The 27,064-nt window shown below is 43.3% G+C and overlaps 1 protein-coding gene across 1 annotated transcript in view; it reads left to right on the top strand.

Annotated features, from left to right (window-relative positions):
- smarcd1 (SWI/SNF related, matrix associated, actin dependent regulator of chromatin, subfamily d, member 1) overlaps nt 1-27,064 on the top strand; it is a 47,338-nt gene that overhangs the window by 5,714 nt on the left and 14,560 nt on the right. The window contains exons 2-8 of the mRNA XM_041180346.1: nt 13,250-13,443; nt 14,958-15,000; nt 15,833-15,955; nt 17,962-18,084; nt 18,740-18,856; nt 19,433-19,534; nt 20,954-21,115. Coding sequence (XP_041036280.1) covers nt 13,250-13,443; nt 14,958-15,000; nt 15,833-15,955; nt 17,962-18,084; nt 18,740-18,856; nt 19,433-19,534; nt 20,954-21,115 — 864 coding nt within the window. The remainder of the gene's footprint in view (nt 1-13,249; nt 13,444-14,957; nt 15,001-15,832; nt 15,956-17,961; nt 18,085-18,739; nt 18,857-19,432; nt 19,535-20,953; nt 21,116-27,064) is intronic.

Here is a 27,064-nt window from a genome sequence, read left to right as displayed (position 1 = left end):
CTTTCATGACCTTGGGGCATCCCAAAGTGCTTTGCAGCCAATGAAGCACTTTTGGAAGTATAGTCACTGTTATAATGTAGGAAACACAGCAGCCAGTTTGTGCACAGCAAGCTCCCACAAACAGCAATGTGATACTGAGCACATAATCTGTTTTAATGGTGTTGATTGACGTGGGCTGGGTAGTTTCACAGGCCAGAGAGCAATGTTTCCTGTTAACTGCACTGCAGTCAGAAAGTCCCGTGCTCTTCAAAGTTCCCACGGCTCTATTTTGAACATTCATCTGAGAAAGCAGACAGGGACTCATTAAAGTCTCCTTCGAAAAACAGTTCAGCAATCCCTCAATATTACACCACAGTGTCTGGTTAGATTTTTGTGCTTGAGTCTCTTTAGTGGATCTTGAAAGCACAACTCGCTGACTCACCTGAGAGTGGTAGCCACTGAAACACAGCGATGCTTGTCCCTGCCCCATCTCTGCTGCATTTCTGTTTTAACTACCCCTGCTGGTCTCCATTCCAGTTTCACTCTGGAACTCCCTGTGATTGTAGACTTGGCTGCCAGTGACCGAAACCACTCAATGACCGCGTCAGTGCCAGCAGCTTGACATATACCCATGCCTGTCAAAGGCAGAAAAACACTTCAAATGAAAGAAAGGCAGACTTGCATTTATTTAGCACCTTTCACACCTCAGATCATCCCAAAGTGCTTTTCAGCCAAAGTGCGGTCACTGTTGTAATGTAGAAAACTTGGCTGCCAATTTGCACACAGCAAGATCTCACAAATACCAATTTGGTAATAATCAGATAGTCAGTTTCCCCTAGAGTACTCTGTACAGTTTTGGTCTCCTTATTTAAGGAGGGATATACTTGCATTGGAGACAGTTCAGAGCAGGTTCCCTCGGTTGATTCCTGGGATCAAGGGGTTGGTCTTATGAGGTAAGGTTGAGTAGGTTGGGCCTATACTCACTGGAGTTTAGAAGAATGAGAGGTGATCTTATTAAAACATATAAAATTCTGAGGGGGATTGACAGAGTAGATGCTGAGAGGTTGTTTCCCCTTGTGGGCGGGGAGGGGGGTGGGATCCAGAACCAAGGGGCACAGTTTAAAAATAAAGGGCCTGCTATTTAAGACGGAGATGAGGAGGAATTTCTTCTCTGAGAATCGTTGGTCTGTAGAATTCTCTTCCTCAGAGAGCAGTGGAGGCTGGATCATTGAATATGTTCAAGGCTGAGTTAGACAGATTTTTGATTGACAAGGGTCTGGAGCCAAATGGCTGACGACTCCTATTTCTTATGATCTTTATGTCATGTTGATTGAGGGATAAAAATTGCCCAGGACACCAGGAAGAACTCCCCTGCTTTTATTCAAAATAGTGCCATGGGACCTTTCATGCCCCCTGAGAGAGCAGGCAGTGTAATGTCCCATCTGGAAGATGAGTAGCTCTGATAGTGCAGCGCTCCCTCAGCACTGCACTAGAGTGCCAGCCTTGAATTTTACGCAGATGTCCTGCAGTGGGACTTGAATGGCGACACCCTTAACCGAGGTGAGGTGAAAATGGGCCAGGGTTCTTACTCCTGACTGCAGTGCAGTGACTCCTTCTGGTAGGCTGATGTGGAGGGATATCTGCTGAGAGCAGGATTGTTTTTGGCTGCGATTCTTCAATGGAGGAATTGCCTGTTGACAATCGCTAGACGGAGACCGAGACAGTGGCAGATGTCTGGTGCCTGTGGAGCTGTGACCCAGGAACAGTTGATGCCTTCCAGAGGGGGAGAAATAGAAAGCAAAAGCCTTCTTTGTGGCAGCCCAGAGCCAGTTAATCTTTATTTAGTTAAATGGCCATCCCTGGAGAATAAGGGACTAGTAATGGGATAACAACATGAAACACTTGGATTGTGGAATGTATAACTTTTACGTCACCTTCCATTACGCACCCCTTTTCACCGCAAACAGCTTTTCATTCCTTTGTCAGCTTTTTCTCTACAGTTAACATGTTTAGTTCTGCTTTGGTTTCTTTTAATGGTGAAGTTTTATCCGTGTAGTGTAATCTGGTGTGTAAATTGTGACTTCATGTATGTGCTGGCCTGCTCATTATAGAAGTGTGATGTAATGGAAATAATGAAAGGAGAGTTTAGCCACTGAATTGCGTTTGGTTCATGATTGGCATGTCCAGCATTTCATTACATGTTGCTGTCTCAGGAAGTGCTCAATTAGCCCTAATTGTTTCCTTGGGAACAATGAAGTTATTGCGGACCTTGGTTGTTCATATTAGTGACATGAAAATAGCACACTGCAGACAGGAAAGTGTTTCCTTATATTGATTATTTTTTAAAGATTTTGCTCACATGCTTGATTGTCTTTTGTCGAAGTAGCAGTTCTGGTAATCATTTTGGATGCTGGTGGAAGCAGGTTAGTCTCAAATGCATTCTCCTTGTGCTCTAATAAAGGTTACAATAGGATTCTGCATCCTGACTTGACATCAGTGACTGGTGTCCATCTGGCAAGAGAAATCATCCCCACCAACTTCCTTCTGCATAATTTTCAAGCTTTTATTTCTTGCGTCGGTCAGTGGCCAAACATGCTTTGTTTTTGTGATTGTGTTGAATTTTGGCCATCTTCATAAATCTTGAAAAGGTGCTGGTGCATGACAGTGAAATGGAGCACATGATCTCGGCTGATGGCTTCAGTGCAACCCCAAGGGAGTGTTGCATTATCAGGTGTTCAGTCTCTTGAGAGAGATTTCAAGCCAAGAGCCTCGTCTTTTTAATCAGGTAGACTTGTAAACACTCAATGGCAGTATTCAAGAAAAAGCGGAGTTTTCTGAACCACAAGTCTCCGGGTTGAAATCTCACTCCAGGACTTGAACACTTCAAGGCTGACACTCCAGTCGTGCAGCAGGCTCCATCTTTTGGCTGAGACGTTAAACCGAGACCCTGTCTGTCCTCTCAGAGGGCATAAAAGATCCTATGGCACTAAGAGCAGGGGAGTTCTTCCCAGCGTCCTGGCCAATATTTATCCCTCAATCAAGATCACTAAAACAGATTATCTGGCTGTTACCACATTGCTGATTGTGGGAGCTTGCTGTGTACAAATTGGTTGCTGCGTTTCATACTACAACAGTGACTACACTTCATTGGCTGTAAAACACTTTGGGACATCGAGTGGGTCATAAAAGGTGCTATAGACATGCAAGTCCTCCCCCCAAGTCCTGAGTTCTGACCAAAATTCAGACAATACAGAACATACAGTACAGAGCTAGGCTGTTTGACTCATTGTATCTGTGCAAACTATGCTGTGCTGGAACAAACCAGAACTCTTCCACAAACCAGAACTCTTCCCACTGCTTTGCTGTCTTCCCCCTAGCTCTCTACTCTCCCTTTAAAGGATGCAGTGGCCTCTTGCCTCAGCGACTCGCTGTAGTAAACCATTCCCTCTTACTCTTTGTAACAATTTTAAAGTGATGGCTCCTCATTGCTGACCTCTCAATCAGCAGAAATTATCTTCAGAGCTCCTGGTAAATTTAAAAACCTCAATTTCCTCTTGGCCTCCTGTGCTGCAGTATAGCCCCTTGTGTCTCAAGTCTCCCCGCTTAATGATAGTACTATCACCCTGAAAGGGAGTTCTTCCCAATAACTCCTGCTGATTCATTGCGTTTTCACATACTGTTAGGGTGTCAAGTTCTTCATCATTTTTGTATTTGGTAGTCTAACAATTTCTGTAGGCAAGATTCCTTGGAAGATTCATTGCTCTCTGACCCTGGAGAGTGGGTAAACCTCGGGATTAACAATTATCCCAATTGTGGTCATTTGTGTGCTTGAATGTATGGAATTCTCACCTTATTGTCCGTCTATTCAGTTTGAAAGAAATATTACAGATCAGAGATTTAATGTGCTGAAACTAATCGCACTTACACACAAAAATCAAGCCCAGTTATAAAAAAAATATAAAAATAACCAACTAGTTGGGCACATGGATCAACATAGCTCGAAGGGCTATTGTATTTGAAACAATCTTTTGGAAAAGAATAAAGTGATGAGAGGTAGCACCAGGAATTTTAACAGACCGGCCTTCTCCTGCTGATAATAACATTGTTGTCTTGAGCCATGTTGTTCAGGTGGGAACGTCCACTTGACTTATGTGAGCCATATATTCACAGAAAGCTCTTCAGAATTCAGGGCAATGGGTTAATGGGACTTAACATTGATAAATCACCTGCCACAGATGCTGGACACTCAGCAAGGCTGACTATCAGGAATGTTAACCATAATTACAAAATTCTTCCGAAACTGAATTCTGTTCAAAGACTGAATAGAAAATGTGATAGTTTCATGTCAGTTGTAGGGAAACTGCTGGAGATCATTGTAAGGGAAAACATTAGGGACAATTTTGGCTAACCTAGGACAGTCAGAATGGATTTATGGAAGGCTGGTCATGTTTGATTAATTGAATGCTTCAAGGAAATGAAACTGCATTCAAAGACAAGGAAATGTAGCGATTGTGGTTTATTTGAACTTGTAAAGAGTGGTTGATAACATTTTTTAAAAATTCTTTCAAGGCATACGGGCTTCGCTGGCTGGACCAGCATTTATTGCCCATCCGTAATTGCCCTTGAGAAGGTGGTGGTGAGCTGCCTTCTTGAACCGCTGCAGTCCATGTGGTGTAGGTACACCCACAGTGCTGTTAGGGAGGGAGTTCCAGGACTTTGATCCAGCGACAGTGAAGGAACAGCGATATATTTCCAAGTCAGGATGGTGAGTGGCTTAGAGGGGAACTTCCAAGTGGTGGTGTTTCCATCTATCTGCTGCCCTTGTCCTTCTAGATGGTAGTGGTCATGGGTTTGGAAGGTGCTGTCTAAGGAGCCTTGGTGAGTTGCTGCAGTGCATCTTGTAGATGGTACACACTGCTGCCACTGTGCGTTGGTGGTAGAGGGAGTGAATGTTTGTGGATGGGATGCCAATCAAGCAGGCTGCTTGCCCTGAAGGGTGTCAAGCTTCTTGAGTGTTGTTGGAACTGCAATCATCCAGGCAAGTGGGGAGTATTCCATCACATTCCTGACTTGTGCCTTGTAGATGGTGGACAGGCTTTGGGGAGTCAGGAGAAGAGTTACTCTCCACAGAATTCCCAGCCTCTGACCTGCTCTTGTAGCCACAGTATTTATATGGTCCAGTTCAGTTTTTGGTCAATGGTAACCCCCCAGGATGTTGATAATGGGGGATTCAGTGATGGTAATGTCATTGAACATCAAAGGGCGATGGTTAGATTCTCTCTTGTTGGAGATGGTCATTGCCTGACACTTGTGTGGTGTGAATGTTACTTGCCATTTTGTCAGCCCAAGCCTGGATCTTGTCCAGGTCTTGCTGCATGTGGACATGGACTGCTTCAGTATCTGAGGAGTCGCGAATGGTGCTGAAGATTGTGCAATCATCAGCGAACACCCCGGCTTTATGATGGAAGGAAGGTCATTGGATGGAGGGAAGCAGCTGAAGATGGTTGGGCTGAGGAAACCACCCTGAGGAACTCCTGCAGTGATGTCCTGGAGCTGAGTTAATCGATCTCCAACAACCACAACCATCTTCCTTTGTGCTAGGTATGACTCCAAGCAGCAGAGAGCCTTCCCCCTGATTCCCATTGACTCCAGTTTTGCTAGGGCTCCTTGATGCCACACTCGGTCAAATGCTGCCTTGATGTCAAGGGCAGTCACTCTCACCTCACCTCGGGAGCTCAGCTCTTTTGTCCATGTTTGAACCAAGGCTGTAATGAGGTCAGGAGCTGAGTGCTTAAGAACTGGTCGTGTGACACCATGGATGGGTAGATGGCTAAAGGATAGAGAGGGCAAGTAAATTAATGTTCCTCAAATTGCCAACCTGTTCCCCAGAAATCAGTGTTGGATCATAGTCAAACTGTGAGGAAGAATGCAGGAGGACCTAGATAAATGGAGTGGCAAGTGCAGCTCAATGTTAACAAATACATTGTAGTACAACATAATGAATGAAGCCCATTAAAAAGACAGTCACCTCTCTGATTTCAGCATGCTATGTATGAAAGTCGGTTGTCTATACTCCCTTTGTTACTTAAAAGCTTTGATTTATTGGGCAGGATTTTCCTCGTAATACCAGGGAAATGCAGAGACTTTCTGCCCCTTCAAGGTGTTGAACTCTTCCACGGCCACTGGTTTTACAACCTTGCCCGTGCAATTGTGTGTGCCGATGTAGTATCATTCATTCGTGTGTGCTCTGCCGAAAGGCAGGTCCCAAGTTGACCTCAGCCAGAATGGCAATCAAACCCATACTGTTGCTGTTACTCTGAACCACACGATAGCCAACTGATCTAAACGACCCTACCCCTACTTTCCCCCAAGGCAGTGGGTCACCGCTCTTTGTAGAGGACATCACACCTGATCCCAACCTCATCCTCATTCTGCGCCTATTTACCTGTGTGGCCACACTTGTTTTATCCAGCCGGAGTTATCAGATAGCCACCGAGAACGGGGAATCTCCCTGAATTTTTACTGTCCCCGATGAGATCACTGCACGCTGGAGATCAAGGCACTGTTTCTAGCCATTGGACCCTACCTAGTGACTGGGACTGGTCCATATACACCTGTGATTTGCTAAACATATTGGAGGCTTGTACACCTGGAGTGACTGGCCCAGTCTGCTGACATCTAGGAAAAAAATAGCAGCTCACCCTTTCAATGATAGTGTTTACTGGCAAGAATCTCAGGTCCCTTAAGGTAGCGGGACAGGTGGTAAGGTGGTTAAGAAGGCATATGGGATGCTTGCCTTTATTAGCCGAGGCATAGAATATAAGTGCAGGGAGGTTATGCTGGAACTGTATAAAACACTGGTTAGGTCACAGTTAGAGTATTGTGTGCAGTTCTGGAATTCGCATTATAGGAAGGATGTGATTGCACTAGAGAGAGTGCAGAGGAGATTTACCAGGATGTTGCCTGGGCTGGAGAGTTTTAGTTATGAGGAGAGATTGGATAGACTGGGGTTATTTTCCCTGGAGCAGAGGAGATTGAGGGGGGACATGATTGAGGTGTATAAAATTATGAGGGGCATAGATAGGGTAGACAGGAAGGAACTTTTCACCTTGGTGGAGGGATCAATAACCAGGGGCCATAGATTTAAGGTAAGGGGCAGGAGGTTTAGAGGGGATGTGAGGAAAATATTTTTCACCCAGAGGGTGGTGGGAATCTGGAACTCACTGTCTGAAAGGGTGGTAGAGGCAGAAACCCTCATAACATTTAAGAAATATTTGGATGTGCACTTGCGATGCCATGGCATATAAGGCTGTGGGCCTAGTGCTGGGAAATGGGATTAGAATAGTTAGGTACTTGTTTGACAGGCGCAGACTCGATGGGCTGAAGGGCCTTTTTCTGTGCTGTAGCCCTCCATGACAACAGGGAAAGCTACTTTTCCAGATGAACTGAGGCAGTACTGTAAGGTGAAGGGGTCAGAAAGCTCATCACTTGTGAAATGTTTGTGGGCCTGGGCTTGGGCCCAGGCATGTCATTTGCTGCTGCTTGTAGCTACTCCTACCAGAGATCTGCTGTCATGATGTGTCATTTGAATGCAGTTTTATTCTTCAGATAAATGAGGTTAGACTGAGGAAGGAGGATGAAAAATATGAGTCGAGCCAATACTTTTGGGTTGCCTTTGTTTTCCTTCAGAGTAGGTTGCAATTCATTCAAACTGAGGCCTGGTGGGCAGTGCTCAGATTCACCGTATCAAATCCAAGTAATCTGTCACTTGAATGCTCTACCCTGGGTGATGTTATGTATGCTGAGGAACAATGAGCCTTTGTTCTTTCTACTTGGGCTGTAAAAGGAGATCGTACAGTGTTGATTAGAAGTAAATGTCCTCTTGATTGTACTGTTAAACCCTGAATGAAACTGAACTCATTTGGCATGCTCATACACTTAAATAATGTCGAATGGAAGTTGTGTATCCTCTTAGTTTGTGACTGCCTTGACTTGATGCCAATGTAAATGGAGCAAAAGGAACTCATTGAACACTTTCTTTCTCTGACATGCCCATGTTGCTGCATACTTTCCCTCCATGGGATATTGTTGATGTCATAGCCTCCTTTTAGCCCCTCCATAAAACTTGTCTCTTTTGAGCAAGCTTTGAATCACCCCTCCTAATTGCTGCTTTCAAAACAAAGAACTCGCAGCAATGTAGCTGCTTTCATGAGCTCGGGATGTCTGAAAGTGTTTTACCAACAAAAATAGTACTGCTTTGGTGATTTTGGCTGAGGGAGGAATTCTCCCAGGACACTTGGGAGAATTCACCTGCTCTTTGAAGAGTGCCATTGGATCTATTACGCTGACCTTAGAGGGGTAGATGGGGCTTTGGTTTAATGTCTCACCCCAAGGAAGGCGCCTTCAACAGTGCAGTACTCCTCAGCACTGCACTGAAGTGTCAGCCTAGATTCTGTGCTCAAGTCTTTGGAGCAGGACTTAAATCAACAACCTACATCTGAGGCAAGAATACTGAGCTGTGGCTAACACCAAACAAACTTCTTTATATATAACAAAGACCCAAGTGAGCAAAGACTGATACATCTGGCATGCCTTTGATTTGAGTCTGCTTACGCCTCTGATGCACCTCAATGTTTCTTATGGCAAAGGCGCTATATGAATGGAAGTTGCTGTTCTGAGTATTGTTTATCGGCCATTTCCTGAGCGCATATTTTCCCACTGATCTGCCTGTTAATGACAGTTTTGAAATATTTGAATCTTTGTTTGAAATTCTCTCTCCAGTTGAATGGGATTTAATTGCACCAATGCAGCTGCTATTGTGCCAGTATTCAAGGCTTTTCCTGAACCCCCTTTGCCCGACAACTGTTTTGCTGTGTGCAGGCAGGGCCTTTTTCTCTTTTGAGTCTTGATGTTAATTAGCTGAGACCTGCGAGAGTGGTAGTATGGAGCTGAAAGGCATGCACAAGTGACGTGACAACTGCTGTTACAAGGTCTTTCATTGATTCATTTCTTTGTGGTGTTTAGAATACACAACGTAGGGCCTTGGACCGAACAATATACCGGCATCTTCTGGCATGTCAGTTGCTCCTGTAGTTTCTGTTGATTTGCTGGATTTCTTGTAAAGTTGAGGCGACTGCATCTTCCCCACAATAAAATGTCGGATGCCCAAGAGCGACAGCATCAGCTTGCTAAATGAGGGTGCAGTAAAGTAGAGCGTAGCACACGGACAAAGGGTGTTTGAAAGGGACGCGTGGCATGCAGTCAGCAACCAGGAGTAAACTCTTTGAATTTCTTGCTCATGGTTTGGTAAGGGTTTGTTCTCAAATTAACCAGTCTTTTATTTCTGACTGTGATGGCAGCTTTTTTTTGTCAATTGTAATGCAGTATTTTGGGTCCCGGAGGTTTCCCCATCAATTGACTCCTGTCCGAAAGAGGGAAGGGATTGTGTCTTTTTTGCCTAGTTGATGCATTGACTGCAGAATCAGTTTAGCCTTCTGTGCAGCAGACGCAGCAATTGAATTGACATGTACCTTATTGTAACATGCCAGTACCGGCATAGTGGTTTAATTGTCTGCCGATTTAAAATTTTTTCCCCCTATGCGACTGATTTTTATTGGCTATTTTTTTGAAGTTTCCCCCCCCCCTCGCCCTCTTTCCCCCTCCCCCTCCCCTTTCACAATTGGGATTTTCTATTTCAGATGTTGGGTCACATTGTAGCAACCTCCTGCTGAGAGAATGGAGCACAACTGCTGACCTGTTAGTTTCATGTCCTTGCTGTGGAATACAATTCAGATGAAAAAACTTGCCTGTAAATTTGCATACTCGAAAATGTAACTAACTGAAACTGTTCTTTTCTCCCATTGTTCTGCACCTCAGCATGGCAATTTGGCAACATCCTAGTCTGTAGCCAGTATATACCCTCTTCCCCGCCCATCCCTTTTCCAAAATAGGTCTTTAATTTGTCAACAGAAGTACAAGTTTGCTGGAGCAGTTTACTCTTAGTGTTTTGCATTCCCATTTGAAGTAGGATGTGGCCTCCATTCAACCTTCACAGCCATTTCCCCAAGAAACATTTGATAATTTAATGGAGAGTATGAAGAGCTAGGCAATAAATTGAAAAATAGAACCTCAAAGGTAATCTCTAGATTATTACCTGAGCCACGTGCAAATTGGCATAGGGTGCGTAAAATTAGAGAGATGAATGCGTGGCTCAAAGGCTGGTGTGGGAGAAGTGGGTTTCGATTTGTGAGGCATTGGACCAGCATTGGGGAAAGTGGGGGCTATACAGTTGGAAAGGTCTGGGACCAGTGTTCTAGCAAGCCGCATAATTAAGGAGGTAGGTGGGGTTTTAAACTAAATAGTGGGGCATAGGATCAAATTTGGGAAGCTGTTATTATCAAACAGTAGAGACAAGAGAAGAGAGAAAGGTATTAATATGGGAAACGATAAACAGACTGTGATGAGAAGGGGCAGGGAGTACAAATCTAGAGTAAATCCGATAAGGCTAACGGCTACAAAGATAATAAAAGGACAAAACTAAAGGCTCTGTATCTGAATGCATGTAGCATTCGAAACAAAACAGATGAACTGATAACTCAAATAGAAATAAATAAGTATGATCTGATAGCCATTACAGAGACATGGCTGCAGGATGACATAGATTGGAACCTGAATATTGAAAGGTACGTAACTTTAGGAAGGACAGGAATCTAGGAAAAGGTGGAGGGGTGACTCTGTTAATTAATGAACCAGAGAGCAGGCCATACTAGAACTGGTATTGTGCAATGAGATAGGATTAATTAATGCCCTTGTAGTGAAAACGCTCCTAGGTAGCAGTGATCATAATATGATTGAATTTTACATTCAGCTTGAGGGAGAGAAGAGTGGGTCCAAGACTAGTATTTTAAACTGAAATAAGGGCAATTATGAGAGCATGAAAGCACAGATAGCCAAAGTGAACTGGCAAATTAGGTTAAGGATAGGTCAATAAAGATGCAGTGGTGGACATTGAAGGGAATATTTCAGAATACACAGAATAGATACATTCCAACAAGAAAGAAAAATTCTAAGGGGAAGACCCACCATCCATAGTTAACTTAAAAAAAAATTAAAAGTAATATCAGACTTAAAGAAAAGGCATATAATTGTGCAGAGATGGGTAGCAGGCCAGAAAATTGGGCAGAATATAAAAAACAGCAAAGAATGATCAAAAGATTGATAAGGAAGGAAAAAGTAGACTACGAGAGAAATCTAGCTGGAAATACAAAGACAGTAAGTGTTTCTATAGATATTTGAAAAAGAAGAGAGTTAACAAAGTGAGTGTTGGTCCTATAGAAAGTGAGTCTGGGGAATTAATAATGGCAAATAAAGAGATGGCAGATGAATTGAACTGGTATTTTGCATTGGTCTTCACTACAGAGGGTGCAAGTAACATCCCAGAAATAGCTGTAAATCCGGAAATGAAAGGCAGGGAGGAACTCGGGAAAATTACAATCACCAGGAAAGTTATTGAACAAATTGTTGGAGCTGTGGGCTGACAAGTGCCCAGGTCCTGGTGGACTTCATCCTAGGGCCTTAAAAGAAGTGGCTAGTGAGATAGTTGATGCATTGGCCTTAATTTTCCAAAGTTCCTTAGAGTTGGGGAAGGTTCCATTAGATTGGAAAATCGCGAATGTAACTCCGTTATTCAAAAAGGGAGGGAGACAGAAGGCAGGAAACTATAGGCCAGTTATCTTAACGTCTGTCATAGGGAACATTAGAAACTATTATTAAAGATGTGGATAAAGGGGAACCGGTGGATGTACTGTATTTTGATTTCCAGAAAGCATTTGATAAGATGTCACAGCAGAGGTTATTGTGGAAAATAAAAGCTCATGGTGCAGGGGATAACATATTGGCATGGATAGAAGATTGGCTAGCTAACAGGAAACAAGGTAGGCATAAATGGGTGATTTCTGGTTGGCAGGATGTAACGATTGATGTGCCACAGGGGCCAGTGCTGGGGCCTCAACTTTTTACAGTTAATATCAATGACTTGATTGAAGGAATCAAAGGGATGGTTGATAAATTTGCCGATGAGATAAAGATAGGTAGGAAAGTAAGATGTGTGAAGAGCACACAAGGAGGCTGCAAAGGTTCGCAGGTTTAGTGAGTGGGCAAAGAACTGGCAAATGGAGTATAATGTGGGATAGTGTGAAATTGTCCATTTCGGCAGGAAAAATAAAAAAGCATATTATCTAAATGGTGAGAGATCGCAGAGCTCAGCTGCCAAGGGGTCTGTGACTCCTAGTGTATGAATAGCAAAAGGTTAGTATGCAGGTATAGCAAGTAATTAGGAAAGCTAATGGAATGTTATCATTTATTGCAAGGGAAATTGAATACAAAAGTAGGGAGGTTGTGCTTTAGTTATACAGGGTATTGGTGAGATTGCATCTGAAGTACTGTGAATAGTGTTGGTTTATTTAAGGAAGGATGTAAATGCGTTGGAAGCAGTTCAGAGAAGGTTTACTAGACTAATACCTGGAATGGGTGAGTTGTCTTATGGGGAAAGGTTGGACAGGCTGGGCTTGTAACCACTGGAGTTTAGAAGAGTAAGAGGCGACTTGATTGAAACATATAAGATCCTGGGTTGATGTGGAAAGGATGTTTCCTCTTTTGGGAGAATCTAGAACTAAGGGTCACTGTTTAAAAATAAGGGGTCGTCCATTTAAGACAGAGGTGAGAATTTTTTTTCTGACGGCAGTTAGTCTTTGGAATGCCCTTCCTCAAAAGGCAGTAGAAGCAGAGTCTTTGAATATTTTAAGGCAGAGGTAGATAGATTCTTCATTAAGCAAGGGGAGGACAGATTATCAGGGTGACAGGAATGTGGAGTTGAAGTCACAATCCGATCAGCCATGATCTTATTGAATGGCGGAGCAGGCTCGAAGGGCCGAGTGGCCTCCTACTCCTATTCGTATGCGGCATGCGAGGCTACCTCGCTAACAATTTTGGGTTTAATACCAAAGAGACTGTTCTTATGTCTTGTGAATTGAGCTTGCTGCTGCCCTATCTTAGGGTCATAGTTTTGTTTGGGGAGGGCCAGGCTCAGTTCCGCTGGATGTGTGTTTTGGATAAATATCAAGGCTTGTAGCCTCCAGTTGCACACAGCATTTTCTCATCAAAAATCAGAATGTTGGTGTTGTGATATGAGAGTTTATTTGCTGCCTGTAGCCTTTCCCAATGAGGTCAAACCCTTTTCAGTGTCTCATTTTGTTCTTTTACATTTAACTAGCGGCCAGGGATGCCTCCAGGCAGCCGCATGCCACCTCAAGGTGCTTCAATGGGTCCGCCGGGTCCTTCGTATGGTGGGAGTCCGGCAGTGCGACCAGGCATGCCTCAGTCGATGATGGACCAGTCTCGCAAACGGCCAGCTCCTCAGCAGATTCAACAGGTGCAGCAACAAGCAGCCCAGAACCGCAATCACAAGTAGGTCCAATAGCTCTTAAACAGAGCTTCTCGATATTCCGGTGCAATTTATGTTGCCAAAAATGACGTGCTTTGAAACGGTCAGTATTTCCAGAGGCAAGGACACCTGTATTGTTCTTAAAATTCCCGGAATAAAATTGTATTAATGTTCATCCCTGTAAGTGCTGACACATTTAGGATGCCAATCCCGCAAGTATCAGCAGCCTTCAAATGCCTCGCCTGAGTGAGTTAAGGAAGTGTTGGCAAGCTATTTTCCTGTGAGGAGCTGAACCTGGTATAGAGCAATCCTATGTCCATTAGCACCCATATCTGTGCACCTGGAAAGAGATCAGGAGCAGGGAGGCTAGCTGATTTTTTTTCCTCCTTTCTCTCTAGCACAAAGCATTATAGTACCCCGTAGTTGCAGAACTATCTTGTTAGCCAGTCTTAACAGCAGCAAACACGATGCTTCTACAGAGTGGCACGATGACCTCTTTCAAATAATAAAATCAATATCCTTCGTACTTTTGCAATCCTGCACTTCTAATATCAGCCGCTCAGGCCCTTCAGTTATTTCACCATACCTCTCTACTGCCATCCATGACTGCAGAGAAACCTGCATAGAAATGACCTTATGACTTAGTGGGTAAATACATCGCCCATTGAGCAAACTATGTACATTCTCCAGCATTTATAGCAGGTGTCAGCACAGTTTGCTTGCTTTAGACATTGAGCGTGGACAGTGTAATTGGTGACGACCGTAGTTCAAAAGATCGACCACTGCAGTTTGCTGCAGCAGTTGATTTCAGCCAGTGGAGCAGTTTGAGCACGACAAGTCACTGCTGTACTCCTGGGATGGTTTCTCCTCTCCTGATCACCATCTAGTGACTCTTATTGAAGTGAACATGTATGCCTATGTTAGATTAATGGCAGGATTCAACTTTTCTATAATATCTACTGCCCCCAAGTCATCAAATAATCTGCTGACTGTCATTGCCTTGGTTACACATGAAATGTAGCCACTTGGACCAGGCACTGGCTAGCTGCCTGCGTCATTGAACTTTACTCTAGTAGTGGCAGGTCAAGAGCTGGGGGACTTTAGGCTGAAGGCATAACTGCCAGTAATTAAAGGAAGGAAGGATACAGCAAAAATCGATGCCTTCAGGGCAGATGGGGAGGCAATTATGAAGGAAAACAGTTTACAAACATTAAAAACCTATTGAGAATCAAGTTCCTAATCCACAAATGCTTTCTCTTTGCAATAATTGGATGATTGCATGATCTCATTTTGACCTGATATGTGATCAGTTTTTGCAATGAATTTGCAGAGGTTGCTGGGAGCTCGGGTCATATTTCTGTACTTGTTGTTTTGGCAAGTGTTTTAATGTCTGTTTCTGCCATGTAACCTGTTATGGTGCCATGTACTTCTAATGGTCATTGTATTCTGCCCGAGTACTAAGCAGACTTCATTTTGGAGTGGCTAATTTTAGAAGATCAGTTGCTAAGGTAATATGTTTGTTCTTTCATTTGAATAGTGCGAAGAAGAAGAAAATGGCAGATAAAATTCTACCTCAGAGGGTAAGTGCATCCTTTTTTTCTGTGGTTAAAAGATTTTCCTGCACCACGCTCTTCAGCTAATCCAAAAGTTTTGAACTTTAAAAAAAATGTTTTTTGGAAACCATTCCCTAACTGAAGGCAGGCTAGGTGAACTGATTGTAAACGTTTGTCAAACATGTTTAAAGTGGCCACTCAGGCTGTTGGGGAGCAAAACTTTTTTTGGCTCAGGATTGATATGCCCAGGCATATGGACCTTGAGCATTGGGATCCGGGTTCAAATCCTATTGAGAACATTCTGGTTCAGCCTGCAACAGTTGCTGAGGAGTGCGAACAGAATCGGCGACACTGGTGCAAAGTTTTTGGTAGTTGCTGAAGACAATGGCTTTAGCCTTCCCTATGTTTAACTGGAGAAAATTCTGATTCATTAAAAACTGGATGTTGGATAAGCAGTCTGGAAATGCAGAAGCAATGGAACGGTTGGGAGAGGTAGAGCTGGGTGTCAGCAGAGCCCTTTTCTTCAGAAGATGTCTTCATGGAGCGCCATATTGATGAAAAAGAGGAGGAGCCTAAGTCTTGATCCCTGAAGGAATCCAGTGGTAGGCAGGGCAGGAAGAGGGAAGTTATTGCTGGAGATTCTCTGGCCACAACCGTACAGTTAAGGGTGGAACCAGGCAAGAGCAGTTCCATGTAGCTAGACAACAGAGGATGGTATGGGAGACCTTGTCAAAGGCTGCAGACAGGTGGAAGAGCAGGAGGGATAGTGCACCACAATCACTGAGGATGTCACTTGTGGCTTTGCAGTTTTGGTGATCATCAGTGATGTTCATTGTGTACATTCTCCTTTTTGGTATAGATTCGGGAGCTTGTGCCAGAGTCTCAAGCCTACATGGATTTGCTGGCATTTGAGAGGAAGCTCGACCAGACTATAATGAGAAAACGCCTGGACATTCAGGAAGCATTGAAAAGGCCAATAAAGGTAAAACATCAACTAGCTCATTTATTTGGTGATTATCTGTACTTCATCCTCCTGAAACCTGATTTTTCAGAAATCAGGCTGACACTCTTAAACAAATGTCAATAATTGGTGTTAAACAGTTTCTGCAAATGAAACACTAGCTAGACCACAGCTAGAGTACTGCATTCAGTTCTGGTCACTGCATTATGTCAAGTATGTGATTGCACTAGAGAGGGCGTGGAGGAAATTTACGAGGATGTTGCCTGGACTGGAGAATTTTAGTTATGAGGAACCAATTGGCTAGCCTGGTGTTTTCCTTAAAACAGAGGAGGCTGAGGGGAGATTTAATTGAGGCGTATTAAATTGTGAAGTGCTTAGATGGAGTGTATAGTAAGGACCTATGCAGAGAGGTGAACAACCAAGGGGCATAGATTTAAAGTAATTTGTGGAGGGATTAGAGAGGAGTTAAGTATTTTTTTCACCCAGAGGGTAGTGGGTCTGGAACTCACTGCTTGAAAGTAGTAGAGGTGGAAACCCCCATCACATTTTAAAAAAACACTTGAGTGTGCATTTGAGGCGTCGTAATCTACAAAACTACTGACCCAGAGACTGAAGGTCGGATTAGGATAGATAACTGTTTTTCAACTGGCACGGACACAATGGGCCAAATGGCTGCCTTCTGTGCTATCGATCTTTCTATGCTTAAAGGGACTTTACATAACCAATCAGACCTGCATGTTATGGCAGCAGTTTCATTCTTTGTAATTATTCATTTTAATGTAACCATTGTCTTTTGTATGCCAATTTAGATAAGTGTCTTTTGTTTTCAAAAATTGGGGCTAGTATTTGAGTACCAGTTTATCATTACGTGAAGTGTGCGAACTTTGGATTGAATAAGTAACATGCATTGCAACATTACTTACAGAACATCTTCATGACTGTTCTCTGGCCTTCAAAGCTCCATTCTGGCTCCTTTTATTCAGCTTGATCTCGCATCTGGTTGGAATTTCCTTTGCATACCAGCCACACAAATAGATCTGCTTGCAATAGTCCACTACATTCATACCCTGCCTGTTACTTCTGTACTTGATCCATTTTAACAGCATGGGTAGCCAAATGAAATAATGAATTCTTCACAGCCGCTGTTATGATGCCTCAAAGTGGATAATTAATAAATTGAGTCTCCCTGAGAGAGCCAAAACAGGGAGGTGTAATTAGCAGCAGGGAATTTGACGCTCCATGGAGTAACCATCACCTTCCTACTGCCTTGTAAGATCCCTGATGTTGTCAACACACTCAAAACATTGTGTTCCTCTGAAGACTCGTGCATGAGTATGCTGGGTAATGTGGTGCTGGACTTTTGCAGCCCAACAAGGCTCTAGGTTGGAAATCTGAATGAGTTGTTGCCCCAAAAAGCTGTTGAGGTTAGGTGAATAATTTTCAAAACTAAGGTTGCTAGATTTTTGTTAGGCAGGGTATTAAGGGTTATGGAACCAAGGCAGGTGGCTGGAGTTAGGAGGGGCTGAATGGCCTACTCCAGCTTCTATGTTCCTTGCTAAGTTATCTGATTCCTAAGGTTAAAGTTGATCTCTGCATGGTTAGGGCTAGGGGCGGGGAGAAAAAAATAGTAAAATTGAACAAGGGTTGGAATGTTGACTCAGGATAGTATTGTGATTTTCTACAGTTTAGCACCACACCAGCGTACACTATCCAGACTTGCATATCAAGTGTAAGCACTTCAGTGAGGTGCAGTACGATTGCCAGTACCAATGGAACTGTACCCCCTCCTCAAGGGGAGGAGTTCAAAACTTAGCCAAAATAGCCAAACAAAAAGAGAGTGATTCAAATCTTTTTTTTAAAGCAATCCAAATATTGCAAGAAGGTACATTCCACACCAGGCAAACCTAAGCTACCTGTGTGGATTCCTCATTCACTTGGTTTAGAGCCTCTTTAATACAATGATATTCCTGCATAACAGAAGAAAAAATTACTTTATTCCTAAAACACCCCCTCATTTTTTTTTTCAGCAAAAGCGAAAGCTTCGTATATTTATTTCTAATACATTCAACCCCGCAAAACCTGACGCAGAAGATGGAGAAGGAACTGTGGCATCCTGGGAGCTTCGGGTAGAAGGCAGGCTTCTCGAAGATGTAAGATTTAAATTTCTGTTTCTCCCCCGCTCTCCCACAGATGCTTCCTATGTTAAGCCTAATCTTTCACATTTCTCCCTGCTATTTTAGCCAAAATTACAAAGTTGGCTGGAAGTGGGGTGCATCTAAGATTTCCCCCTGCAACCCATGTACCAATCTCCATGCCCCTCAGCAATGATATGATGAATAAGATGGCCAGATTCAGTTGATGTCCGGAGTTTTGAGCTCCAATTCCACTTAATTTTGAGTGTAACTCTTTCGAGTACAAACCCATTTCCATCTGTTCCTATTCAGATGAAGTTACATTGTTTCATAGTTTGCCCTTGGGAGATTTGAACTCTTGATCTTGGGGTTACAAACCCAGTACCATAACCACTTGGCTATTTAGGCCAAGCTTTAATTTTGATTGTAGCTTGACCTGCTGTGGGAAGGCACTGAACAGGAACCAGTTACAGTGGGGAAGTGTAGAGGAGGAAAATCAGAGGCTTAATTGTTAATTGGATTGCTATCACTTGCCTTTGTGGTGGTATTAGAAGGTGCTCACTGGAAACTGATGATAAAGAACCATTAGGGAATTGGTACGTTCGATTTCACTCAATCAGATTTGTATTGCACTCCAGGCACTTTATGAAATCTATGTTTTCTGCTTGTGTAGTCTGCTGTATCGAAGTATGATGCTACTAAACAGAAGCGGAAGTTTTCCTCATTCTTCAAATCCCTTGTGATTGAGCTGGATAAGGACCTCTATGGGCCTGACAACCACCTGGTTGAGGTAAGCAGACTGGAGTGCTGTGCACTCTGACCAATAAGTTTAATTGTACAACATCTTATTTGTTTCAGTCTTCGTGCCAAAATTTGAAGTGTTTTCTGTCTGTAATAAAATGGCAGCTTCCCTGAGACCACATCAGTTTGAGCCACTTCTTGCCTTAGGCATTCTGGTGACACGTGTCTTCGGAAGGGCTTGCATGCATCCTGTAACTTGTCCTTTCCCCGTAACAGAGGCTGATTAAGCTCTGCTGGATTCCCAGTAAAAGCGTTCTGGCTGACTGTCGTACCACAGTGCCTGAGTGTAGTTCAGTTCAAAACTCAGCTTTGCCCTCCGGATTAGAAGTGGGACTAAATACTGCTCAAGTGACTTGAAGGCGAAGCTGATTGAGGCACAAATGCTCTGCCAGTAAACTAACAGTAGAATGCACTCTTGGACATTATCTTGTGCAGCAGCATTGGTTGTGAGTGACGGCAAGTTTGCGTGCATGATTGAGCTCTGAAGAATCCTGCTCATGCAGCTGCTGAAAGAATGAGTTGCTCTTAGCTATACAAATTGGTAACTGTATTTCATTAAATCCAGTGGCACAGAACAGCCACAACCCAAGAGACTGATGGCTTCCAGGTGAAAAGACCAGGAGATGTGAACGTGCGCTGCACAGTGTTGCTGATGCTGGATTACCAGGTAAGCAGAATGGATTGACTGTGAACAGAATTAAAAATAATCATGTATTTGCTCTAGACATAATAAGTTCACAAATATATTATCTTTAACTATTTTAATGGGATTTAAATAGCCTGAGCTGTCAAAGAATATAAGTTAAGTATTTGACAGAAATCATGTTTGAGCTATCCAGTGGCTCTGTTGATTTAAGGCATTGAGCATTTGAAGCATATGGACTATAATAGATCCAGGTTTGACCCCTGGCCCGTGCTGAGTTTAATGGATTCCAGTTGAGGTGGCAGTGGGGTTGCCCTTATTGCTTCTGCAAGAAAAAAGATAGCCAGTGCTGCAGCTCCGGGTTGCTATTTGGTGACTCCTCCTGGGAACTGTGTGGATATCAAGAGGTGACAGGATTGGGCTTTCTGTGATGGAACTTGCAGTCAAATAGTCTGCTGGCTATAATCTTCTTAAGATCTCATAGTAACAAGTGGCTAACTGGGAAAGGTATTGGAAGGCACCCAGCCTCTGTGGAACCTCAGGATGAACAAACACCTTCACAGAAGGAGCAAGTTGGAGGGGGAACCACCAAGTGCGATTAGTTGAGGTTTAAAATGCGATGGGAGTTGACAGAAAGTAGCTAACTTGTAACCTTGCCCCTTCTGAACTTTCAGCCACCACTAAATCCTTGGATACTTCGGGAAGTTTATCATTGGACTGTCTTGATATTAAGCCCCTTTCAAATGAGCCTTATTGACTTCTGGACAAAGTTCACGACTCTGTTCTCATGCTGATTATCACTTCTCCTTTCTCTCAGCTAATCACTAAAATTGGGAAAGCTCAAAGGGCCAGAATCTGTAGTGCAAAGCACTACCAAGGTTGAAAAGAAAATGTTTAATCAGTCAGTAGCACTTGGGTAACTTTGCTGCTGACAGTCTTTCGTCATCCTGCCTTTTGCTGAAAGGGTCATCTTGCATAAGCAGTTGAAAGATGTTATCTGGCAGGGATGGGATTAACACTTTATTAATCCTGCCACTTGTTTAAGTGAGTCACTTGGTCAGTTGTGGACCTACCATGGGCTTAAATTCTGGCATCAAGAGCGAAATAGTGTGAATGCTGGGAATTTGGAATAAAAACAGAAAATGTTGGCAGAGCTCAGCAGCTCTGGCAGCATCTGTGGAGAGAGAGAAACAGTTAAGGCATATTTTATTGCTCAAAACAGATTGAATTTTATTTTGTTGAGCTTCTTGGGTGGTGTAAACAATTGGATCGGTAGTCTCGGTGCAGCCTTAGGGTGGCAGCAAACATATACCTTCACCAGATCAGAATCTCCTACATGCAGACACAGGCAGCAAGCTGTCAATCTGAATCAGGTGTCAAATTGGGCATTAGTTGGTGGCATTGCTGGGTCTGTATCATGATTCATTTGTGTTTTCTTCACAGCCACCCCAGTTTAAACTGGATCCCCGACTGGCACGTCTGCTGGGCATCCACACTCAGACTAGGCCTGTGATCATCCAGGCTCTCTGGCAGTACATTAAAACTCACAAGCTGCAGGACTCCCATGAGCGGGAGTTCATCAACTGTGACAAATACCTCCAGCAGGTAATTATCACTGTGTTTGTATAATGCAGTCATACATTGTCTGTTTTAAAATGAAGTGAAATGTCGTTTTGTGTTCAGCCAGGACTAAGTGATACTGTTGCAAAGACCAACTGTGTTCTTTAATTAATCTACCCCATCTCCTGCAAAATTGCATTGATCAAAGTTAAGTTTTATTTTCCCATTCTCTGGTTACTCCAGGCTTCAGACTCGAGGTGGGAATGAAGGGTGCATTTAAAGTGCTTTTTTTTCACCAGCTGGATTTTTGAAGCATTTCCTTCAAGAATGTTGTTAGGCCTGCATTGGGATGTGGGAGGCTGTTCTTCACATGAACCACTGCTCTGCAATTTAGGTGCTTTCAAAAGAGTAGATAAAGAGACTTAAGTGTCACAATGGCTTAACACATTATGCTTTGTCCAGATTGTTATCTGCTGACTGAAATACTGCCATGCAAAAAGAGTTTAATTGAGGCTTTCTCACGTCCCTACTACAATATCAGGATGATTACAACCCTTAATCTTGGTTACAGTTTGCAGATTTTTGTTTTTGCCCCTGTTTGTTGGTCTGTTTGTCAGCAAACAATATGCCCCAAAAGCTAATGGATGAATTTCAACAAAATTTGGTATGCAGGATATGGCCCAAGGAAGAATTGATTCGTTTTTGGCAAAGATATGGATTAGTTTCCGGATCCTGGAATATTTTAAAAGATCCATTAACATTGGAGGATAGGGCGAATTGACTTTCTTTTTTAGAATGTTGTGGGTTGTTTTATTTGGAATGTTGTTGGTTGTTTTAGAATGTTGTCTCAGCTGCTGTGGTGCAATTTGTCACAGTGGTCAAAATGTGAGCAGAGTTTTCAGAACAGATTGTTGGATGTGGTTTGGCCTGAAGCCGCCTCAGTGAGGTGAAAGCTCTTAACAAAAAGATTTTTTTTCAGCTTTGTAGTTACAGAGCATTAACCAGGCAGGGGAAAGCCTCATGGAAAAACTGCCCAATGTAATAACATGGAGTTAATGCAGCGTGGCAGAGTATGCACTCTACTAAGTGCCCTCTTCACCTGTTTTTTTTGTCACTACTCCTAATATCTCCTCCTTTGGCTCAGTGTCCATTTTGTGTTGATGGCTTGGTGAAACTCCTTGGGATTTGAGAAGAGTTGGGGAGAAGACTGGAGGTGGATGGTGTCTTGTTTGCTCTGCATTGGTGTTTTTCTTTCACAAATTGCAGACAAATATTATCAGACTGCTGCCTGGACTCCAGGGCCCAAACAGCACTGAGTGAAGCTGCAGCTTTGTTTTTCGCCTCCCATTATATTATGGCCTGTGAAAGTCACTTGGTATTCCAATCTCACCAGCCCCTGCTGATTGCTGACAGACATGCACAGTGTGATGTTAGCATTGACTGACATCAGTGGTGCAAGATAGTTAATGTACATTTAATTTTTCACCTTTGCACACAGCCCTTTTGATTGGACGTATGAGGGCGACAGCTCTGACCATTATGCACAACATCTGGGGTGAACAGTGCAGCTTGAGTCACTTCAGCCACTCATTGCAAGCAGGACCATTTAGGACAATTGGTCTGCCTGTTCAGAGCTTGTGGGAGCTAAGGCACCCCCTTCCTCCCCATTCGCAAACAGACTAGACCGTTAAATGAGTAACATTATTTGTAGTCTCTGTGATGTTGCCACCTGCATTTTGCAGACATTGCACCGATGCAAATGTAACACCTGGCATCACAGCTGGAAAGTCTGGGCATCCTTCCAAGTGACTGTTTGGAGTGATAGTTTGGCACATTGTCAGAATCTAGTTGCTATTATTTAGGTAACTTACTACCTTAGCCATAATTCAGTCTAGATGTCAAGAGCGAGTATATTTGTGTGCCCTTAGAATGTAGTGTTACTGCTCAGCTGTTTTCCTTTTTTGGCACTAATAGATGATCGGAGAAAACATCACAATGAAGTTAATATGAATCAATGTTTTGCAAGATTCTTAATGATTCGAGTTGCTCCCACTGTTCTTGCCAACAATACCTCACCCTAGTTTTCTACAGCTGAAAGTCTTGTACCACTCAAGCCCCGGGTATTCATAACTGCACCAGTGTTTTGCACATATCAGCTGAACATAGTCTCAAAGTTTACAGCCACCAGTACATATCACTGAAATCCTAGTGGCAACACAGCTACTTGCTCTTTCTTATGGATGTGTCTGAGAGGCAGATTGACCATTCATAAGTATGTTATTGTGCAACTAAACTGATTTGGGCACTGATATTTTCAAATTGGAATGGCCTTGGAAAGCACAGTATTAAAATACAGAACCACTTGAACTGTAATAGACCTGGTATTTGAAAAATAATAGGAGGGATTTTGTTTTCTTCATAGTTTGTATGGGCATTTGATAAACCACATGATAAAAATGAATGCTTATGATTAGATGGTGTTTTTTATTGAAGAATCTCCAAGCTCTTTACATAATGAATTATTTTTTGGATCACAGTCATTCTGCACCAGTAATATTGCACAGCCATGAAATGAATGAAATTTTTGAAGGGTATTGTTGGTTGAGACCTATTCATAGAGTCGTAGAGTTTTACAGTGCGGAAGAGGCCCTTCAGCCCATCGTGTATGCGCCAGTCATCAAGCCCCTATCTACTCTAATCCCATTTTCCAGCACTTGGCCCATAGCCCTGTATGTTATGGTGCTTCAAGTGTTCATCTAAATACTACTTAAATGTTGTGAGGGTTCCTGCCGCTACCACCCTTTCAGGCAGTGAGTTCCAGATAACCCCCACCCTCTGGGTGAAAAACTTTTTCCTCCAACCCCCTCTAAACCTCCTGCCCTTTACTTTGAATCTATGCCCCCTGGTTATTGACCCCTCTACTAAGGGGAAAAGTTTCTCCCTATCTATGCCCCTCATAATTTTGTACACCTCAATCAGGTCCCTCCTCAGCCTTCTCTGCTCTAACGAAAACAGCCCCAGCCTATCTAGTCTCTAAATGAATACTTTGCACCTGTATCTGTATCTGGAGCTGAAATGCTCCAGCCTAGGCAACATCCTGGTGAATCTCCTCTGCACCCTCTCTGGTACAATCACATCCTATAGTGTGGCGACCAGAACTGCACACAATACTCCAGATGTGGCCTAACTAACGTTTTATACAACTCAATCATAACCTCCCTGCTCTTGTATTCAATGCCTTGACTAATAAAGACAAGCATTCCATATAGAGAAAATTTTTTCACACAACGAAGTGCACCTGGAAGTATGGTGGAGGCGGGTTCAATCGAGACATTCAAGAGGACATTAGATGATTATTTGAATAGAAACAATGTGCAGGGGTACGGGGAAAAGGCAGGGCAATGGCACTAGGTCATAATGCTCATTTGAAGAGCTGGTGCAGGCATGATGGGCTGAATAGCCGCCTCCTGTACCATTAAAATTCTGCGATTCTGTGATATGTCTTAACCACCTTATCTACCTGTCCTGCTGCTTTCAAGGATCTGTGGACATGCACGCCAAGGTCCCTCTGTACTTCCAAGGCTCCTACCATTCGTAGTGTACTCCCTTGCCTTGTTAATCCTTCAAAAATGCATCACCTCACATTTTCAGGGATTAAATTCCATTTGCCACTGTTCTATCCATCTGACCAGTCTGTCTATACCTTCCTGTAGCCTAAAGCTTATCACACCACCAATTTTCATGTCATCTGCAAACTTACTCATCATACCTCCTACATGCATGTCTAGATCATTAATGTACATGACAAACAGCAAAGGACCCAGCACTGAACCCTGCGGTACCCCACTGGACACAGGTTTCCAGTCGCAAAAACAACCTTCAACCACCACCCTCTGCCTCCTGCCACTAAGCCAATTTTGGATCCAATTTGCCAAATTGCCCTGGATCCCATGGGCTCTTACCTTCTTGACCAGTCTCCCATGCGAGACCTTGTCAAAAGCCTTACTGAAGTCCATGCAGTCTACATCAACAGTACTACCCTCATCTACACACCTAGTCACCTCCACGAAAAATTCAGTCAAATTTGTTAGACCTGATTTCCCCCTGACAAAGCCACGCTGGCTATTCTTGATTAACCCTTGGCTCTCCAAGTGCCGATTAATTCTGTCCCTCAGAATTTTTTCCAGAAGTTTCCCTACCATTGATTTTAGACTCACTGGCCTATAGTTCCCTGGTTTATCCCTACCACCCTTTGTGAATAATCGAACCACATTAGTCTTCTGGCACCTCTCCTGTGGCCAGAGAGGATTTGAAAATTAATGTAAGGGCCCCTGGAATCTCCTTCCTTGCCCCTCACAGCAGCCTGGAATACATCTCATCTGGGCCTGAGGATTTATCCACTTTTAAGCCTGCTAAAATCATTAATACCTCCTCCTTCTCAATGCTAATTTGTTCAAGTATATCACTCTCCCTCCCTGATATCATCCTTCTTTGTAGTGAATACAGATGCAAAGTACCTATTTAAAACCTCACCTACGTCTTCCGGCTCCCCTCAGATTGCCACTTTGGGCCCTACTCTTTTCCCTGGTTATCCTCTTGTCTCTAAATAAAATGCCTTTGAATTTTCCTTTGTTTTACCCAGCAGTGTTTTCTCATGCCCCCTCTTCACTCTCCTAATTTCTTTTTTGAGTAACCCCCTGCACTTTCTATCCTCCTGGGGCTTGCGCTGTTTTCAGTCCTCTATCTACCATAAGCTTCCTTTTTTTCCCCTTATCCAATCCTGTACATTCCTCAACATCCAGGGTTCTCTGGACTTGTTGGTCCCACCCTTCACCTTTACGGGAACATGTTAGCCCTGCACTCTCTCTATTCCCTTTTTGAATGACTCCCACTGCTCTGATGTGGATTTTCCTACGAGTAACTGCTCCCAGCCTTGAAGTTGGGCTCAACCTGGGTGCTGATTTAGATTCTAACAGTGCAAAAGATACTCAGATTTCTGACAGAACCTGGGCTCTTAAATGACTACATCAGGCATTGTCATTGAGTGCAGTAGCTTTGAGCATTAGAATTCTAGTTTGCATTTGGATTTCACTGTTTTAACAAATTAGGAACTTAGGAAATAGGAGTGGGAGTAGGCCATTCGGTCCCTCAAGCCTGCTCCGCCATTCAGCAAGATCATGGCGAATCTTCTACCTCAACACCTTTTTCATGCACGATCCCCATATCCCTTGATGCCTTTAGTGTCTAAAAATCTATCGATTTCTGTCTTGAACATACTCAATGACTGAGCTTCCACAGCCCTCTGGGGTAGAGAATTCCAAAGATTCACCACCCTCTGAGTGAAGGAATTCCTCCTCATCTCAGTGTTAAATTGCTTATTGCTTATTCTGAGACTGTGTCCCCTGGTTCTAGACCACCACTCCCCCAGCCAGGGAAAACATGCTTCCTGCACCTACGCTGCTGAGTCCTGTAAGAATTCTGTATGTTTGAATGAGATCACCTCTCATTCTTCTAACTTCTAGACAATGCAGGCCTAGTTTCCTCAATCTCTCCTCAGGGCAATCCCACCATCCCAGGAATCAGTCTAATGAACCTTCACTGCGCTCCCTTTATGACCAATATATCCTTCCTTAGGTAAGGAAACCAAAATTGTGTACACTACTCTAGGTGTGATCTCATCAAGGCTCTGCACAATTGCAGCAAGACCTCTTTACTCCTGTACTAAATCATCTTACAATAAAGACCAACATACCATTTGCCTTCCTAATTGCAGCATGTTAACTTTCAATGACTTGTGAATGGCGGCACCCAGGCCCAAAGTGTGCGACAGGCAATGAAGTGCTCTTTTGGAGTGTAGCCACTTTTGTCATATATGAAACGCGGCAACTAATTTGCGCTCAGCAAACACCCACAAATAGCAATGCGATAATGACTAGATAATCTGCTTTTTGTGATGTTGATTGAGGGATAAATATTAGACAGGACATTGGGGAG

This window comes from Carcharodon carcharias, chromosome X, assembly GCF_017639515.1.
Source record: "Carcharodon carcharias isolate sCarCar2 chromosome X, sCarCar2.pri, whole genome shotgun sequence".
Lineage (NCBI taxonomy): Eukaryota > Metazoa > Chordata > Chondrichthyes > Lamniformes > Lamnidae > Carcharodon > Carcharodon carcharias.
The sequence above is the reverse complement of the archived record's forward strand: the minus strand, read 5'-3'. Positions and strand labels throughout refer to the sequence as shown.